Source organism: Marmota monax, unplaced genomic scaffold (assembly GCF_021218885.2).
Source record: "Marmota monax isolate L192 unplaced genomic scaffold, Marmota_monax_Labrador192_F-V1.1 WCK01_AAM20220418_F8-fsc00015, whole genome shotgun sequence".
Taxonomy (NCBI): domain Eukaryota; kingdom Metazoa; phylum Chordata; class Mammalia; order Rodentia; family Sciuridae; genus Marmota; species Marmota monax.
Genome location: NW_026692194.1, coordinates 5150796 through 5172033, shown reverse-complemented (window position 1 = coordinate 5172033; position 21238 = coordinate 5150796). Strand labels below are relative to the sequence as shown.

Sequence of the window (21238 nt, the reverse complement as noted above, 5' to 3'; positions counted from 1 at the left end):
CATCCTCCAATCAGAAGCTCCCAGTCAGGGACTACTTTACAACCGGCTAAGAGCGCAAGGAGAAGGACGTCAACAGACCCTCTGGTTTCGGGAAGTGTAGTTCAACACTAAGGAAATGCTTCGGAGGTTGGGCCAGAGCAGAGTTAGCGTGAACTACGTTTCCCAGAAGACGCCGCGGCCGCAGCCGAGCTTTTTCAGGCTGCCACCGCACGCCCTCCTGGTGTCGATTCCGCGGTGGAGGTGACCTGACTCTTTGCAGCTCGTTTTGCAGGTGCAGGAATTGTCCGCGCAGTTTTCAATCATGGTGAGTGTGGGCCCGGGTTCCTGCCCGTGTCTAGCCTTTGCACCCTTGTATGAGGTTTCTTGCGCTTGACGGACTTTTGCAGCCATGCAAGTCGCTGTCTTTAGCGCCGTTTGTAACGCCCTGACTTTTATTTGGGGATTGACGCAGTATTCCAGTAATTGGGAAGGGGTTGATATGCACCTGGGGGCCTCTTCAAAGGGCTCTGGAGATATCACTGTCCTTGGAGAGGCGCGATCTCGATCCTGCTGCTTGCCGAGGGGATGGAATTCAAGTTCTGATTTTCTCTGAAGAATTATGTAGAGCTTGATAAGGACGATGGGGTTTGATGGAAAGGAGGAGTTAGTTGAATCCTAACCTCTTTTTCTCCCTCCCTCTCTTTTCTCTCTCTCTCTCTCCTCTCTCTCTCCTCTCTCTTCTCTCTCGTCCCAAAGTATTTAAGGGCTTCAATCACAAAGCCCTTGAAAGCAAAAGGCCTTCGACTGTTAAGGCAGGATTTCACCAGGTGCTCCAGATTACGATCTACGTTTTCAGGAGACGTGTTGCCGCCATATCTAATTTCTCAAAATGTTAAAACCTGTCATTGATGTCCGTTATAATGCCAGAGCTCGTTTGCATCACTAGCCAAGTAACTAGTGCAGATATTCTTTACTGTTCTGTTATGGATTCCAGAAGCACTGCATTTAAATGTAATACAATGTAACCATCTTGTCATTGAAAACGTGCACCCTAGGTCTCCATATCTTGTCTCTGCTGAAGGGGGAGGCGGGGCGAGGAAACTGACGTAGGAATAATCTGCGCACTGTTTGAAGGTGACATTTGCCATCAGATGGAGGGAAGTTGCTTCAGTGTTTGTATTTTTATATTTGGAAATATTTTTCCCATTTATCTCAAAATATGAAAATGAGTGGAGAGTGTGAGGAAATGTTTGCGTGAATTGGAAATTTCCCAGAACCTGAAAATACATGTTTTCAGGCAAGGGCACATTACTCCTTCCATCTCTTTAAGGTGATTGGGGACCACTACTAATTCCAAATAAGTGTTTCCTTATTATTTTGTCATATGACATTATTACTCATTTAAGTTATGATTTCAGTAGTTTCTATATTAATTATTTTAGCAAGGAAGCGCAGAGGTACTTATTATCAGAGTACTTCCAGACTTTGTCACTTTAGAACTGGATGAAGCCTTTTAAAGGTCATCTTGACAAACATCCCCGCTTAATATATTTAAATTGAGTTTATTGAGACCCAGAGAGAACATGACTTGTCAAGGTCACACAACAATTTGCATTAAGGGTCTCTCCTTTTTACCATTATTGTGTCATATACTTACCAAGTCATTCTAAAAATTTATTTTTAGTACTGAGATTCTAGATGAAGACACAATCATATTGTGAATATAAACACAAGTGTATTATCAACATGTGGATGACCTAATAGCTTTATTCCTTAGAATTCTAAAATTGGAAAGGAATTGAAGATTATTTTCATTTAATCTTAAAATGTAGCCTGGTGAGGTCAAATGACTTTTGCAAGGTCACAGAGAAATCCAAGGCCCCTATTCTTGTTTTGTTTCTGTTGCACAGTAGACTGAGCCAGGCCTCACCCTTGGAAGGTCACTGGGGTGCCAGAGATAGTTCATGAGGAAGAATTCTGTCAGTTTGTTGTCTCACATGACTTAGGATCTTCCCAACTCAGAAAGCATGTGAACAATCACTGATTTAGAAAAGAGCCATATTTTGTAATCCAATTCAAAGCAAAATTGTTTTTTGTAGTTGTAGATGGACAGAATGCCTTTATTTTATTTATTTTTATATGGTGCCAAGGATCTATCTAAGCCAGTGCCTTACATATGCTAGGCAAGTGCTCTGTCACTGAGCTACAGCCTCAGCCCATCAAAGCAAATTTTAAAGGAGGAAATTCTTTGCTTGTGTCAATAGGGAGTAACAGCAAGAATAACTGAAGGAATCTGAATGGGACTGCTTCTCTTTCACATTACAGAATCTATGTAAATTAGAAATACATGCAAACTAGGGAGTAAAAAAAAGAATACATGTTTTTTCCATGAAATAACAGAAAAAACACTTAAATTCAAGTTTCATAACTGAGATTTTAGCACATTCTCAAGAGAGAACCTGGTTTGCAAGAAGGTTATTAGTGCCCTGCCAAGAGCAAAGACATTCCTTCATGGATCTTGGCAGACTGCCCAGATAGCTGAGCAAAGAATAGCCACCTATGTTCACTCTGTAACAGTGTGAAAAGTCAGCGGGTTTGCCTACCTTCCCACTTGTCAGTTGTAATGTTGCAGAAGAAGAGTAAGAACCAAATATGTGCTTGCTTTACCCAGTTATCATCAAACATCCAGACTACATAGGTTTCATACTACTGTTAACAAGGTGAAGTTGCCTACCTGTGAAAATAATTTGCCCAAAGAGAAGGAAACTCCTGCGGTGAAATGAGCCGTTCATTAGTTGGCCACAACCCTTTTAGTAAGGACTGTTATTAATTCCTAAAATTGGCTGCATTATTCTGTTTTGCCATCTGCCTGACTTTCTAGGAGAATGAACTTTTTATTATCCCAACTTGCTTTCCATTGAAGTAGCATATATTTATATTTTTCTTTACCCTTACTTTCATTCTTTCACATTATATTAGAGTGCAAATTTGAGTCAAACACATACTGCTCTTAAGGGGGCTTCAGGGTCTAGTAGAGTGTAGCAAATATGTAAATAGAAGACCACAGACTATAAGAATTCTTAGAGGAAAATTTTGTGGTGGCAGAGCCCTATAAGCCCAAAGAGGTTAAGTAACTTGCACAAGAGCATACAGCTAATGAGTTGTGGAGCCAGGACTTGAGTCCAGAAACTTTGGCTCCAGAGGCCATCTCTTAATTACTACTCTTTACTGCTTCTAGCTTTCTGTTTTAGAGAATTGGCTTATCCCCTTTCTAAATTCAGATGGTTGTTAATGGATCCCTTGCCTACAGTAGTAGCAAGTACATGATAGGGATTCAATGATATTGTTTAGTGAATTAATTAAATAAGTTTTTCACTTGATTGATAAGACACATTAGAACTAGTGGCTTAAGTAGTTTCACTCACTATAGCTGAAACTTATGGTCCTTAAGTTTCTAGCCTTCTCAAAGCAAGTATGTGAGAATAAAATATCTTTTAATATGTTTTTAAAGCATGTTTGATATGCTTCCAAATAATTCTTATAGATTTCTATCATTTTGGTAGTTCTTTTACAAATATTTGAGCTCCAACTACATGCCAGATATTCTAGTTAGTTAGGATATAACAGTAAATATAGTAGACAAAAAAATGACAATGTAAATGAAATAGACAAACCCCCAGCTTTAAGGAACTTGCATTATAAAGGGGCAGGAGGGAATTATTTCTTCCTCTTTCATTTTTTTCATCTACTTTACTTGACTTGAAGGAAGAGGGGGAAAATGATAAAATGAAAAAAATAGATATATAAGCTTTTAATAATTTTTCTGCAAATAGCAATAGTCTTTACTATTTATCCTAGTAATGTCATTACTATTATCCTAGTAATGACAGATCAGCAAAAAAATATTTTGTGTCATGTTTATCAAAATGATTAATTTAAGAGATTATTATATTTGTATATTTAGAGATATGAAAGTCGGGGGGAAAGTTAGTAAAAAAGGCAGGGAAAAGACCCAGATAAACAGGGAAAAATCTTTCTACTTTATCCTTAGTGTGTTTTCCTTCTCTCTCTCTCCCTCTCTGCCTTCCTCTCTTCCTCTTTTTTCCTACTTCTGTCTGGTTATTTCTCTGTATAGCCTACTATGATCAGTTTCATTTCTCTTCAAGAGTATACACTTTCCTGAACTTTTCCTTTGGCTTCTGTGGGTACCATGTGACTGAGCACTGCTGACCTTCAGATCTCACAGTTAAGGTTAAGGATCCTTCAAGATCATCCATCCTCTTTCCATCTCAGACATGTGACTAATCTGGAATTTTAAATAAAAAGAAATCAAATGCTTCTTCTGCCCTAAGTCAATTCCATAAGCCACTTCTCCATGCAGGTACGGTTAGGGTGACAAGGAGTAGAAGTGGATTTACCCAGCATTGTCAGGAAAAAAAAAAATAGTCACCTTGATTCTACTTCTTTAATTCTCTGGGCATAATTTACCTTTATTTTTTAATGACTTTGAGTTTATGAATATCAGTTATTATTTTTGTCCATGTGTCTTATTATATTCAGGTTTTATTGAAACCTATAAGGCTACTTGTCTCTATTATAACTGTTGTACTCTTTGTATACTTACTTTCTCCTTCCTTTTAAATGTAATTTTTCCTTTAGAATCAGGTTGTCAACAATCAGCACATGTTGCCATTGTCTTTTATTCCTGTTTAGTATTAAAATTTATTTAGTCCAGATATTATCATATTCTCTTTTTTCTCCTTAAATAAAAAAAGGCTTATTTTTCCTCCTACATCTAATTAAGTTGAAACATAAATGTCTTATTAAATATTTTGACTCAATGTAAATGGAAAGTTTTGACCACTGTTTCTGTTCTTCCTTGTGTGAAGAATTCTACTAAGCAGATGGGAGTGGGAGATTTGCATAATAAGGTTTTGAAAGGCTCTTGCCAGCCAGGGTTTGTATCACCACATACATACTGCACACACTGACGTTGTTAGGCCTATTTTAGTGGTAACATATCAAAAAAAAAAAAAAAGGATAGGATTATGTAAGTAAATACAGGCTAACACTTTGTGTTCCCTATACAGAGAGAGTTAAATAACACCACATCAACCCAGCCAAAGACACATGTTCTGGAAATTTCTCAGTTGATTTGTGTGTGTTATATTTACTGAAACAAGCCAATAAGCTAATTTTCTACTAAACCTGGTGTGAAGAGACTTATAACTTATATGGGTCTTTTTCATTGCAGTCTGAACCAATTAGAGTCCTTGTGACTGGAGCAGCTGGTCAAATTGCTTATTCACTGTTGTACAGTATTGGAAATGGATCTGTCTTTGGTAAAGACCAGGTAGGGGCATGTCTATAAATCTTGGCATTAGAGTAAGACTGTTGTTAATAAAATCCTGTATTTAGTTGCAAACAAATTATAAAATGGTAAAGAAATGAATAGTCCCAATAAATGTAAAAGGTGCATTGCTATAAACTGAAGCTGGTAAAGTATTTATAGGCATCCCTGTAGACAGTGAAAATAGTTTGCAAATCAGTTTACTTTGCAAAATAGTTTCCTTTGTACTGTATTTAATTAACCTGGTGCAACCAGCAGGTGCTAGTCAATATAGGATATCACTAAGGATAGTAACTGCTTAGTTGGAGCTCTGTGAGAAGGTTGCTGAATCAGCACTTCCTTGTTCATAAATGGTCTTCTTTTGAACCAAAATAGACAGAAAATCTGCTTCTAAATTGGAAGCAGACACCCTAATTCTAGCAAATCTGATAAATACACTAAAATATTTTTTCTCACTCACAGATACTGAGCTCTTCCCTCATGTCAGATATTGTACTTAGTAACCATGAAATCAAATATACAACTATCAACAATAGGAGCAAGCTGTGAGACTCCTTTTATGTACTTTTTAAAAATTCATTATAGATGATTACTTTTTGCTGTTTCTGTTACCAAATAATAGCTGGTTTTATGGCCTTTCTTATTCTCAAAGTGGCAATGTTAGAAAACTGAGCTCCTAATGTAATTACTATGGCTAATGAATAAAACTTTTATACATACACACACAAACAAAAACTTTGAAAGGGCTTTTTGTGACTAAATGATAAAAACCTACACTGACGAATGCTGTCCTTGCTGTTTGGCAGCCTATCATTCTTGTGCTGCTGGATGTCACTCCCATGATGAGTGTTCTCAATGGTGTCCTAATGGAACTGCAAGACTGTGCCCTTCCCCTCCTGAAAGGTGAGTTAGAAAGTCAGCTTTAACCTGCATAATCCCAGCTACTCAGAAGACTGAGTAGACTTAGAAGACTCAGAAGACTGAGGCAGGAGAACCACTGGTTCAGGGCCACTCTAGGCAATTTAGCAAGACCCTCAAATTTTTTTAAAAAATATTTTTAAAGGTCTGGAGCTATAGCTCAGTGGTAGAGCCCCTGTGTTCAATCCCCAGTTCCACAAAAGGAAATGAAAAAGGGTATTATATGTCTTAACAAAAATAGATTTTATATTTTTGCTGAAGAGACTTAATTAGAAATTATTTCATGAAAGTATTTCATTTTGTTTTCTGAACTATAGATTTGGAGGGGGAGGATACTAGGGATCAAAGCCAGGGCCTCATGCATGCTGGGCAGGCACTCACCATGAGCTATACCCCAACCCAAGCTATAACTACTTTTTAACATGTACACAATAGTAAATAAGGGTAAAAGTGAGAAACAATTTGTCAAGTAAAAAGCTACTTTTTCTTCAACATGTCTATATATAATTTATTATTATTATACTAATTAGGCATAATATCACACAAGAATTACATATACCTGAGATTATCTACATTGTGTTGTGATATAATGTCTATTTAAATGCTAATAGTCACACCTCCTTAATGGAAAACTAATTCTGAAGCATATCCTCCAGAGCCATACACTGCCTTGAAAATTAGTTGATCCCACATATATGGTCCTGTTCCATCTGCCCATTGTCAGGTTGAGACATAGTATAAATTGTCCTAATCATATACTACACAGTTTGTAAAAACCCACAGGAGTTCACCTTAGAGAATTATTGAACATTACTCATAAGACAGAAGTCTTAAATCTGATTGAAAAGTTTGTTAAAATATCAGGTCAGATTATAAACTAATTTAAATATTTTTCTTTAACTATATCTCCATTATAGTCTTTTTCTTTTCATAAAGATTAATGATACTGGGGCTGGGGTTGTGGCTCAGTGGCAGAGCGCTTGCCTCGCACATGTGAGGCATTGGGTTCAATGCACATAAAAGTAAACAAACATTGTATAACTAAAAAAATTTTTTTAAAAAGATTAGTGATACTCAGAAGTTTGCACAAAACAAAATATATACATATCCCTAAAAAGAAGCCTTCTTAATATTCATGTATCTCTTCAGTAGACATATACTAAAATAGATACTCTACCATCAAAATTGTTTGGTTGCATGGTTCTGTAAAAGAATACATGATTGGGCTTTTCTGCTGGTTCCCTTTCCTTACCTACAATTTTTTTTGTAGAAACCAGCTTTTTTGCTGGTTCCCTTCTTACCTACAATTTTTTCCAAATCAGCTTCTTCTTTTGCTGTTTCCCATTTGCATTCCCTTCTCTGCTGAGTTCCCTCTGCTCTGTAATGGGCCCAGTTTGTTCTCTGAAAGGTATAAATATAACCGGGAACATTCTGCAAATGAGAATGTGTGGCTGGGAAGGGGAAGCTGGGTATTTTTTCTAACTTGTCTTCCTGCATGTGCCCATTCGGGGACTTACAGTCCAACTGACACCAGTCCACTGGCCTAAAAATTTACCAAAGGAAATGCCAAATCTCAGTCATGACCTTTCTAATACAATCAACAAAGGAAAGGAAAGATACATGTTCTTCCATCAAAAAGCAAATCGTGTATGTTTATTGAACTGACACTGTAGCATGGTCTAGACTGACATAGGTGGGAATTATAGCCTTCCTCACTATCTTAACATGGTGACTAACTAGTCTCTTTAAAGCTCTTTTCATCTCTAAAATGAGAAGACAAAATTTTGATAATATAAATTTCCTAGCATTATTCCTAGCACAATACTCCTTGATTAACATTAACTTTTTTTAATTCATAATTCGTATCCTAGATCTTGAGGTAATTATAATTTAAAGGTTAGTGCATTAGTTGCTCTTTTGTTATCTCTGTTAATAAGTGCAAATAATAAATGTTGCTTCAGAGTTATGTTATACCTTATATCATATGTGACTAAAAAAATAATAGGTATAGAAGATTTAAAGTTGAATTAATTATTGGAAATAGGAAAAGCAAAGTAAATTTATTAACATTTTTGCCATGTTAAGGTGATTATATTAATATGTTGTCTTTCTTGACCCCTACAAGTTGTATCAATGTGATATGAATAAATAAACATTGCTATTTGTTTTCACTTTGGTGACAGAATAAGTAGATTTAGTATGAAAAAGAAAATTTCAGACTTGAGTATTTAAGTAGCTTAGCCTATTGTTTGCCGTGTGCACAGATGTCATTGCAACTGATGAAGAAGAGGTTGCCTTCAAAGACCTGGATGTTGCTGTTCTTGTGGGCTCCATGCCAAGAAGGGAAGGCATGGAGAGGAAAGATTTACTGAAAGCAAATGTGAAAATCTTCAAAAGCCAGGGTGCAGCCTTGGAGAAATATGCTAAGAAGTCAGTTAAGGTGAGTTAAAGTAACCAACATGTATTTCATTGGGTTTTTCAAAAAGGTATAAGAAAATTTATTTAAACAAAAAGAAAAAAAAAATTTTGAGGCAAGAGGAGTACAAGTTCCAAGCCAGCCTTAGCAGCTTAGCAAGACCCTATCTCAAACTAAAAAAATAAAAAGGTCTTGGCTGAAGTTGTGGCTTAATGGTAGAGCACTTGCCTAGCATGTGTGAGGCACTGGGTTCAATTTTCAGCACCACATATAAATAAATGAATAAAATAAATATATATTAAAAGAATTTTTTAATAAATTAATTTTTAAAAAATAATAAAATGGTCTGGGGATATAAGCACAGTGGTAAAGCACTCCTGGGTTCAATCCCTAATATCAAAAAAGAAGAAAAATTTTTCAAGATGGCAAATAAAATGTCCTATCTGTGACACTTCATAGGTGTCTGCATTTTTGTTTGATACAGATTTTTATTTGAAATAGTTAACAGAAAATAATAGAAATGAATTGGATAGAAATCCTCAGTACTTTTAGTAAAAGATAAAGATTGTTCAGGCTGCTTAAATCCAGGCTGCTTTGGATTTGTGGTATTGTTTGCATAGTAATTCCATCTCTGCAAAGTGTCCTTGTTTGGGGAAGGTATTCACTGGCACTGGAGTACTTAGGGACCATGGAGCATCTTAACTGAACCTTGTTCTCAAAAGGACCAAAAAAAGATTACAGTTTATGTGTAGAAAGAGAGTCTTAAAGATGGAGCAAATTGGAGAATCTGAATAAAGGGGTTATGGGAGTCTATCCTTGTAATAGGCTTGCAGCTTTTCTGTAATTCAAAATAAAGTTTCTTTTTTTTTTAAATTTTTTTTTTCAGTTGTAGATGGACACAATATCTTTCTTTCTTTATGTGGTGTTAAAGACTGAACTCAGGGCCTTATGCGTAAGATTCTTATCACTAAAAACCCATATATACATTTTCCTGTGCTGTAATTCAGTGTTGACTAAACCTCCCCAATATAAAAAAAAAAAGCCTGAAGCATTTTCTCCTGAAGACTGATTCAGTAGATCTAGGAGGGGGAAAAGGATGATAATCTGTATTTTAGCAAATAGCCCAAGCAATTCTTAGAATTGGGCAAATTTAGGGAATAATTACTTTCAGTTCATGGAGACAAATTGTTTTCTTAAAATAAACTCAAAAAGAAGGAAAATGTTATGAATGAATCAAACTCTGAAATGGGGTCTTACTTTACATAGTTTTTATAGTAAGTTAAATAAATTCTGTGTCTGTTTTCACACACAAACAGAAAGAAATGCACCTTAAGTCTTGGACATTGCCAAATAGAAAGTAACTTATATACATAACAGTGGCTCTATCAAAAAAAAAAAAAAAAAATGTTTTCAGTAGTCACACCAAACACTAACAAGTCAAAATGCTTTCAAAGGGATGATACAAACTACAATGATAATTATGTATATTTAGTTCATTTGGGCTTGATATACAAACTACCAGTTAACACATTTCAGTGGAATTCTAAGATAGTTTAATAAGTATACATTCCATAACTCTTCTCTGTCATCCTAGGTCATCGTTGTGGGAAACCCAGCAAATACCAATTGCCTGACTGCCGCTAAGTCAGCTCCATCCATCCCCAAGGAGAACTTCAGTTGCTTAACTCGTTTGGATCATAACCGAGCTAAATCTCAAGTGAGAAAAATGTCTTTTAAATTTATGAATTTTAGATTTAAAACCATTTTCTTTCATTTTTAAAATAACTGAATCTTAGTTTGTACTTTTGTTGTTTTTTGTTGTTGTTGTTGTTTAGTAGTTATTAAAGTTAAATTATTATTAAATTTGTTAGGAAGCCTATTCTCTTAAAAACTATTTCAGTTGCTAACTACATTTAAATAGTTAAAATTTCAAGTAGTAGTTAAAAATTAGTTATTAGGGCTGGGGTTGTGGCTCAGTGGTAGAGTGCTTGCCTAGCACATGTGTGACCTTGGGTTCGATTCTCAGCACTGCATATAAATAAATAAAATAAAGGTCTATTGACAACTAAAAAAAATATTTTTTAAAAAATTAATTACTAGTATAAATAATTACCCCATGATGATACATAATTTAGTTTAATTTTGTCAGATACATAAGAGATCATTTTAAAAACTCAAGTTTTTTGTTGTTTTTTTTTAATTTATTTTTTAGGTGTAGATGGACACAACACAATACCTTTATTTTTATGTGGTGATGAGGATCGAACCTGGGCCCCACCCGTGCTAGGCAAGCGCTCTACCACTGAGCCCCAATCCCAGCCCCTCAAGTTTTATGTAGTTGTGTGATTCTCCTTTCTTGGAGCTAAGCAATCACATTCACTTTTTTGCTTGTTTGGGGGTTTTTTGTTTGAGGTACTGGGAATTGAACCCAGGGGCGCTCTACCACTGAGCAACATCCCCAGCCCTTTTTTCTTTCACTTTTATTATGAGACAGGGTCTCACCAAGTTTCAGAGCCTGGTCTTGAACTTGTGATCCTCCTGCCTCCACCTCCCAAGTTACAGACATGGGCTACCACACCCAGCCAAATTTTGATTTTAATTTTATATTTAATTTAGTTTTCGGTTTTATATCTTTCAAATATTGTGTGTCTGTGTGTTCCATAAAATTTCCTGCTTTTACTACATAGGAGCTAGATTTTAATTATTATTAATTTTCCTTACTCATTAGCACCTTGAATAAATTTGCCAAGGAGTGAGTGACCAGGAGATTAACAAAGCTTCAAAAAATTCAGAGCTAGGCCACTCATCCAGGCTAGTTTTCTCAGCTTCCTCGGATCTAACTGGTCCTGGTGCCCTTGGAAGTCATGATAAAAGTTGTAGTTCTCAGATATAGCCTCTGTCCTTTTTCTTATCACTTTTCTGGCCATCCTTCTTCATCCATCATTGCTAGATAGATCTATGAATGTAGTGCTTTTTCTTTATAGATGAAAACTTTATTTTGTTTTAAGCAAACTGTATTTATTAACCAGAAAATGGTGTGAGTTGAAAAACCACTGTCTTAAACTGACAGTTATCTTCCAGCTCTGGAATGCTTAGTGGAAAAGAAAAGAATTTACATTCGTAAAGTTTCTATTATAAGCTGAATGCTCTGCAAGTAATTTTTCATTGTTTCTTATAGTACCACAGAACTATCTATTATTATCCTTATTTTACAGGTAAAAGATTAGAGGCCCAGAGAGATCAGAGAACCTACTCAAAGTCATACAGCTAGTAAATGATAGAGTATCCTAGGTTTGCCTGAGTCTAAATCAAACCCTTGTGCATGTTATTACATAATGATATCAAATGACTTACTAGCTCTGTGACCTTGAGAATGAATATTTAAGCTATAAAATAATAATTATATCTACCTCAGAGAATTGTTATGAGGATTGGATGAGAAAAGATCCATTTTAAGCCTTTAACATGGTACATGTCACGGAGTCAAATGTAGTAAAGGTTGACTGCTATTATTATTTATTTTGGTTTTATTATTAAAAGGGTTACAGCCTAAAGTTGAAAAGAGCCTCATCTTGGAAATAGCTCCCTCAACATTCTAGTTAATTAAGGAGGTCATTGGATAGCAAACTTGAAATACAAATATTCCATGAGAGGCCTTAAGCTGTTAGCAGGGTCTGGTGGCTGAAAAGAAATGGTAATTTGTGTGAATGACTAGTTGTAGGAGTCTTAAGTACAATGAAGTTATAAAGGAAAGGATGTATTGTAGTTGTACACTCCAGATTGCCAGGTGGTTACATAGTTTCTACAGAAAGGAAAAAGGTAAAATAATGACACTGGTAATCCCCTTTGCTGTTTCATCTGAGGCCTCAGTAGAAACAGATACTGGAAAATTCTGCTTCCAGGGATATTACTGAGTGAGACTCTGTCCCAGCTGCTGAACAGTTTTACTTGTGAGGGCAAAAGTCATGAATAAGCCAAGAGGGAAGAAGCTGTCTCATCAAACTTTAACCATCACTTTTGGCACACATTGTTATCCACAGGCTCTTGGTTAGCACATCAGTCTGGCACAGCGGAAGGGAGCTCTTAAGAAGTTTTTAAAGAAGCAATTTCTTCCTCTTATAGAAGTTATACCCAATGAGAAAACAGCAAACCCAAAGATTATTTTTTTCTAACACGAATGGTTACTAGTCTTACATAATTTGTTTTGAAACTCAGCAGGCTTTGCTATCTGGTGACTATTTCTCACCTGCAGGACTCCCCTGTATACTTGCAAACCAGAGCTGTATGTGTCTGCTGACAAGGTAATTTGACAGTAATGCCAGCTGGCTGGGATTAGGGGGAAGGAAATTACTAGGTCTGGAGATAACAGACCTATATGACAAACGCAAGTGTCTAAGGAAGCCAGGAGCTATTGTCCTGGGGAGATGTTAATTTAGACTAACTCTGGTATGAATGACATTCAGAAACAACACCCACTGGGTGCATAGTACCTGACCTTTGCTGGTTAGCTTTAAGTTAAAGGGAGCCAAGGAGGCCTATAGGGGGGAGAAGCTTAGGGGCTATTGAAGCTGACAATGAAGAGTTGAAGCTGCCATTTAAGGGGATTTGGTAAAAAGTATCTCAAGTTACATTTTTTACAAATCAATATAATTCTGTGCTCTCCTGAAGTTTCAGAAACTTTTTATCTTAAAGACCTTTGTCAAACAGGCCACAATTTTAACTAAAAATAATTTGTCTAACCTTTCTGAGCTGTTAAATGGTGTGTTGTTTTGTTTTTTTTAAATTCAACTAGATTGCTCTTAAACTTGGTGTAACTGCTGATGATGTAAAGAATGTCATTATCTGGGGAAACCATTCCTCAACTCAGTATCCAGATGTCAATCATGCTAAGGTGAAATTGCAAGGAAAGGAAGTTGGTGTTTATGAAGCTCTGAAAAATGACAGTTGGCTCAAGGGAGAATTTATAACGGTAAGAAAAATCTGAGAGTCCTCTTAACAGCCAGGCATAAAGAACTCTTGAGAAACACATCACATTGCTGTCCTTTGTGTCTCCAAGAAAAGGAAAGGGAATCCCTAAGGAGAGCAGGTCTTTCATAGTTGTTCTTAGGACTGCATACTTTCTTCTGGGATCCTACAAAGCCATGATCCAGTCTGATCTGATATGTTATACAGCAGTTGAGATTGATTGTCAAAATGGGAAAAACTATAGTACTCTCTAGTCATGTGTGTATAAAATGTGGTAAACAGTCTAGGGGAATTTGTACTTTTCTTTTTTCAGAAATATTGGTGTTTATACCAAATTAGGTTTATAAGGTCAACATAGGCAGTTGCATGATATTGGAGAGAACACATTAAGCAATGGTTGCAGCCTTAGATTAACTTGAAACTGATGAATATTTTGCTATTATGATCAAGTAACACTGTCACATCTGCCTGCCCCTGCACAGACTGTGCAACAGCGTGGTGCTGCTGTCATCAAGGCTCGGAAACTGTCCAGTGCAATGTCTGCTGCAAAAGCCATCTCTGACCACATCAGAGACATCTGGTTTGGAACCCCAGAGGTGAAGACCCAGTGATACTGTTGTGTGTGTGTGTGTACATACATATGTGTATATGTGTATGTATGTGTGTGTGTATGTGTGTGTGTGTATATAAAATACATGTGTTTTTCATATATATATATATATATATATATATATATTTTTTTTTTTTAATCCCCTGATATTGTAATATAAAAGGAACGAGAGCCTTAGTGGTCAAGCTGGTTAGGTTCATTTCCCAGCTCAGCTGCCTTCTAACAGACTAACCTTGGGAAAATAATTTAACCTTTCTGAGCTGTTTTATCATCTGTTACATGACATTTACCTCACAGAATTATAAGGGTTAAACATGATAATATATAGAAAAACATTTTTCTTCAATATTGAACAATAGCTCCCTCATCTATAAAATAAGGATATGTTTTTCTGACCTACTTGACACATAATTTGAAAGAGTGGAATGAGATAATATCCATGAAAGTTCTCTTGTCGTGGAAGAACCTGGTGCTGATTCCTTATATAGTAATGAAGTCAGGAACATAGTAAGAAAGTCACCTGGTTTAATTTTGTTAGTTCACATGTTGTTTGTGTAGACTAATCCTAGTGTGCCATGAAAATAGAAAACATTGTTTTTTGTGGGTTTTTTTTTTTTTTTTAGGGAGAATTTGTGTCCATGGGTGTTATCTCGGATGGCAACTCCTATGGTATTCCTGATGATCTGCTCTACTCATTCCCTGTTGTAATCAAGGTAGGGTCTTTGGGAGTTGTTTCCCTTCTATGGGAAAGTAGTTATATATGTTTTTCTCAAAATAGGTATAATTTGGCCTAGAAAGTTATTCCTTTAATAACCAAGTTATTCCTTTAATAACCAAGATTTTTTCTCCTCAACTTGAGTATTATATATATGACAACTTCAGGGCATTAAAAGATTGAAATTAATCTGAACAGCAAGAGTCAACTTTTACCACCAAGTGAATTATATTATCACACCTCTAATATCAGCTACCTACAAATCTTATGTTATTTCTAAATGAAGCAATGGTTTTCAGTATTGTTGCTCTTTATTATAACCATGGTAAAGTCAATAGTTAATTTTATAATTTTTTGAGATTAAATGGTTTTAAATTCAAGTGTTACCTTTTAATCAAAATGATCTGCTAATTTTAAGATTTGGATTCTGGGCTGGGGGTTTAGCTCAGAGATAGAGCACTTAGCATGCACAAAGCTTGGATTTGATCACAGCACTACAAAAAGAAAAAAAAGTTTGGATTCTGTTTTATTTCTTTGGAATCAGATTTTAAAACAAGTACACCTCCAGATATAAATTCAGACTAGGTTGTTGCTTGCTAGAAGATCAATTCTAGTTTGTTAATCTCTTATTTAAAATTATTTTCAAACAGAATAAGACCTGGAAATTTGTTGAAGGTCTCCCTATTAATGATTTCTCACGTGAGAAGATGGATCTTACTGCAAAGGAACTGACAGAAGAAAAAGAAACTGCTTTTGAATTTCTTTCCTCCGCATGACTAGACAATCATTTTGATTTCATTAAATGCCCCAAAACTGAGGAATCTAAATGTCGTCTTTGACTTTAGTACCAAATAATAATGATGTTATAGTTATACTTAAATTACTTGTGAAAAACACCACATTGTAAACATTATGTGCTTCTTGGTACAGATTTGTGAAGGTCTCATCATGCTATTAATGCTGCATTCTAAATAAAAATATATATGCAAGTGAAAGTGACTTGAGATTCTACTTTCTAGCTAATTTTAACATTCAGAAAACCCAAGCTTGTATATTTCTCAGCTTCCTTAAGGGGTTGTGATTTTTTTTTTTTTAAACCAGGAAAAGATAATAAAGATGGGAAATAATACAAACTAAAGCACAAATCTCTTAGTTTTAAATAGAAAGGACAACTCACCTTGTGATAATGAATCTGTTTTAGAATATATTTTTAAACGTGGTTACTGACTTTCATCAAACACTTATGTTTTTAAAACTTTAAAAGTTAGTTCATGTGTTGTGGATAATTTGATTTTAAAATTAGCTGATAAAATATTCTGTTAACAGTTTATGCCATTGGATGAAATTCGAACAGTCATTTTCATGATAGAAGAAAGTGACAGTAATAAATCTTCCCTGAGGTATTTCTCTTTAACAGAATAAGGAATTGACTTATATTTAATAACTAGTAAGTGCCACAGAAATGTGTGATAATGTCCACAGTTTAAGCTTATTACTAGAAAGTCATACAAATAGTCATTTGTTTTCCATTGAGAACAGAAGGCAGTATCTCATTTCATCCTTGTACTTAATCCATTTCCTACACTTAAGAGACACTCAATATATCATAAATCTCTCAGCCTGATGTGATAACCCTTCATGGATGTTGGTTAGATTTGATATTTTAAATTACTTATATCATTTTCTCATGATCTAGAAAAAACAATTGTATAAAAGTGCCTTCAGAACTACTATTAACTAGAAGTATAAAAACAAAATTTCACATAGAATGAATAAAATTTTGTTATAAATGTGTACCAGATATTCAGTTATTCTCTGTCAGTTCCAAACATATCCTGCAATATTCACATGACGCTGGGACTGGGACTTTACAAACCACATTTCTTTTCTACTGCTCCTTGTTAAAAATCAGCCAAAAAAAGATATAGAAGGCAGAGAGGAAGAAAAAATGCTCTTGCTCCTTGTATTGGCTTCCTCTTTCATTACCTTCTCTCTCCCTTATATTAGCCAGGAAAGAAGAAAAAAAAATGAACCAGACATACCTTTAGAAGAAAATTTAATTGGAAACATGGAAACTGATTTCACATAGAATTTGAAAGCAAATATTTTATAAAGAGTGTGTGTATGGAAGCTGGGGTTGTGGCTCAGTGGTAGAGTGCTTGCCTAGCACATGTGAGGCACTGGGTTCAATCCCCAGCACCACATAAAAAAAAAAAAAAAAAAAAACAATAAACGTATCATGTCCATCTACATCTAAAGAATTGTGTGTATGAAAGCTAGCAGAGATCTAGATTTTCACATTCTCTTGTACAGTTCCATTGCCTGTTTTGCTTGTGCTTAAAACTCTGTTGCGGCTGGGGATGTGGCTCAAGCGGTAGCACGCTCGCCTGGCATGCGCAGGGGCCCTGGGTTCAATCCTCAGCACCACATAAAAATAAAGACGTGCATCCACCGAAAACTAAAAAATAAATATTAAAAAATTCTCTCTCACAAAAAAAAAAAAAATGCTGCTCTAGATTATCTAACATGAAGGTAGTCAATATGTGTTTATAATCAAGGAGAAAAACCCCTGGTCTAAGACTAGCTGTCCAGAAAATAGACCCTAAGTTATATGTGATGCCTTGGGTTCAATCCCCAGCACTACAAAAATAGAAAATAAAAGAATAGACCCTAAGATGTTTTTGAGGACTTGAATGCTTATGATTTATTAAGGCAGTTTCCCAGGAAGAGGGAGAGCAGGGGCAAGCAAGAGGAGGAAGCCAAGTTTCCCTCCTCAGTCTTTACCACTGGACTATACTGTTTTGTCCAATTACAATTACAGCTAGCCAAGGATGGCTCCAGCTTGAATAAGTTAGGGAATTTCTGATACAAGGAGTCTGGAGCTTTCATACTCCCAACCTCTTGGTTATTGAATAGGGGTCAAGAATTTAATTCTCAGTCACTTCCTGATCTCTGCTGCAACACAAGTGGGGGAAGCATGGGTGCTAAAAGGGTCTGGGCAGAGCACTACCATTATTCATCATACCACCCACCTGGTTTTATTGACCCCTAACGAGGCCTGGATGAACTATAAAAGGGAGATGGCATTGTTGAGGCTCAGAATATGATACCCCAAAGTATGGTGCTTTGGCTTGCTGAGTGATTTGGATTAAAGGAGATTGAAAGAACCTCAGAAGCAAGGTCTCTCTGCCCTCCTGTCTTCCAGTCTTCCACTCCTTTTTTTCCCTGAAAACAAGTCAGAGAACTCAGAATTCCTCTTCCCTGGGGTATAATAGCTACTAGAATGCCTCTCCCCCAAAGCAAATCATAAGACCTAGGAGGGTTACTCTCTCCCTTCTCCTTTCCCTTGAAGATCTTCATTCCAAAGGGTTGTGTGAGGAGACAGAGGTAAAAGGAATGCTACATAGGACAAGAAATATCTGAACAGACCAGCCCTACCTGGTTCCCTCATTCTTTACCATTGGACCATACTGTTTTGTCCAATTACATTTCTACATGGCTCTCCATTCCTCATCAAAATTAAACATAAAAATAGGGAGACTTCTTGGTGTTTAAGGGTCTTCAATTTGAAGGCTTCCATGTCACTTGAAACTTTGATTAAATGTGACATTTTTATCTTGTTAACCTGTCTTTTGTTACAGGAGTATTGGGTATGGCCCTTGAAATGGGTAAGGAAAAGTACTATGGCTTTCTATCAGCTAGCATTGAACCTAGGTTTTGCCCATGATATGTGTATGCAAGATTTTCTACTCATGTTTTCTCTCTTACTTTGTTCTCTTAAGAATTAGCTTCCTTATTTCACTATAGTGCTAGGTTCATGGCACTACCTTCTTATTAAGGCTAGAAACTGCCTTAGTAATAATACTGTCTGACTTGATCTGGGAAGTTTCCAGAATAAAGTTCTATTGCTCCCCCAACACTATTTGTTTATTCAACAGAGAGATTTACCTGTGTAAGGCACTGTGCTAGTCGTCCCATAGACACTGGTGAAGTCTAAACTTATTGAACATACATAAATTACAATAAATCTGTGTGTATGTGTGTGTGTGTGTGTGTGTGTGTGCGCGCGCGCACACACGCATGGTACAGGGGATTGAACCCGGGGATGCTTTACCACTGAGCAACATCCCCAGTCCCTTAATTTTTTTTTTTTTTTTTTTTTTTTGAGACAGGGTCTAAGTTACTTAGGACCTTGCTAAATTGCTGAGGCTGGCCTCAAACTTGGGAGCCTCCTGCCTCAGCCTCCTGAATTGCTGGAGTTACAGATGTCACCACCATGCCCAGCAAATTACAATAAAATTTTTGGAAGAAAAAATATAATGTTAAGAAAATAACAGGCAAGAATCAATTTAAAGAGGGATGGTTCTCTGAGTATGTCCAAAAAGTTAATATTTAAGGCAAAGATATGAAGGATACAAAGGGAGAGAAGTAAGGAGGATTTCCTTCCTCACCTCCTAAAGGGAATAATAAAGGGAAAATCCTTGAACCTGGAAAAATCTTCTCCTGTTCCATGAAAGAAAAGGCCAACAGGCCTGGAGCAAATGGGATAAAAGGCATGCTGGACCCCTCAGCCTGATACAGGCTAGGTTTCATTTAAACATAAAAAAGTAAGTCTAACATTCACATTTGAGTCCTTTATATATCCCTATAATAATAAATAGCAAATAAAAATAAGAGATTATTTTAAAACTCTAGGGGTCTTTGATATTGCCAGTAGTGTTGATTAGTGGATAATTTGCTTCTTAAATACCTTCGAATGCAAATATTGGTAGAGTAACTCACACACAGTACCCCTAAGTAGATTAAAAAAAAAAAAAAGATGATGAAGAAAAGTGCAAGTAAGTAAAGATACGAGTGATAATGAGTAAAACTAAATAAAATTACAATTCATAAGAAGGATTTTTAAAGCTGAAAGAAAATTTTGAGATTATCTTAGAAAAATACTTCTGCTTTTTTTTTTTCCAGTAAATAATGTACCTAATGACAAGGAACATTAGCTAAGTAGTTTTTGTTTGATTGTAAGAACAAAATGCCTACCTTCAACATATCCGGAAGTAAAAACAGGGCTGGGGTAAGTAGAAAAACTTAAGTTTAAAAATGGGTGTATTACTCTGCATTAAAAAATGACAAAATCATAGAATTTGCAGGGAAATGGATGGCATTAGAGCAGATTATGCTAAGTGAAGCTAGCCAATCCCTAAAAAACAAATGCCAAATGTCTTCTTTGATATAAGGAGAGTAACTAAGATCAGAGTAGGGACGAAGAGCAGGAGAAGAAGATTAACATTTAACAGGATGAGAGGTGGGAGGGAAAGGGAGAGAGAAGGGAAATTGCATGGAAATGGAAGGAGACCCTCAGGGTTATACAGTGGAGGGGGTAGAGATAGAGGAGGGGAGGGGAGGGGAGAGGTGGGGAGGGGGGAGGGTGGAGGATGGGAAAGGCAGCGGAGCACAACAGACACTAGTATGGCAATATGTAAATCAATGGATGTGTAACTGATGTGATTCTGCAATCTGTGTATGGGGTGAAGGTGGGAGTTCATAACCCACTTGAATCAAAGTGTGGAATATGATATGTCAAGAAATTTGTAATGTTTTGAACAACCCACAATAAAAAATTAAAAAAAAAAAAAAGAAATTTGTAATGTTTTGAACAACCAACAATAAAAAATTAAAAAAAAAAAAAAAATGGATGTAAACCAGGAGCTCTTGCTGCATCTCTGCTCTGGCCACAGATCCTCTGAGGCAGAACTGAGCTTCAGCAATTTGTACCTCATCGGGGGAGAAATTTATAATAACTCTCAACTACATTGTTCAAAACACAAAATAAATTCTTGCACATTTGCAGTGGTGGGGGGCGATTCTATGTTGAACATGATCTTGAACCCCCAAGAGCTAGTGATTAACCCTGTTTTAATGTATTCATTGAAGTGAGAATATAGACCGCTGCCTTTAAACTCAACAATCAATATAAAAAATTTCAGAATTATCTTGAATTTAGAAAGGGGTTGAAAGTAAGATTAAAATGATTACATAGTACTTTCAGATGAAATTATGATTTGATTCTGAAAGTACACATAAATTCCCCTCCCCATCAAAACCCAATTCTCGGAAGTTTCTCTTTGCACCTATCTGCTCTTTTATAGATTAACTGCATACTAAAGTTAGCTAAAGAAATGCATAAAACTCTAGTTCCAAGTTACAGGAGAAGGTCACACCTGGAAGGATGCTTTCCAGAAACAGTGACCACAACAAAAACCACAGAAGCCACTGTAATCAATACAG

At 36.1% G+C, this 21238-nt stretch overlaps 2 protein-coding genes across 11 annotated transcripts in view; one reads left to right on the top strand and one right to left on the bottom strand.

Annotated features, from left to right (window-relative positions):
* The window catches only part of Wdpcp (WD repeat containing planar cell polarity effector), a 527720-nt gene that overhangs the window by 356994 nt on the left and 149488 nt on the right, over positions 1–21238 (bottom strand). The window lies entirely within an intron of this gene.
* On the top strand, positions 148–15948 carry Mdh1 (malate dehydrogenase 1). Its single transcript, XM_046423127.2, has 9 exons — positions 148–304; positions 5234–5332; positions 6136–6232; positions 8512–8687; positions 10258–10380; positions 13456–13632; positions 14111–14224; positions 14862–14951; positions 15604–15948. The coding sequence occupies exons 1-9, from the start codon at positions 302–304 to the stop codon at positions 15727–15729; spliced, it is 1005 nt and encodes a 334-aa protein (XP_046279083.1). The 5' UTR covers positions 148–301; the 3' UTR covers positions 15730–15948.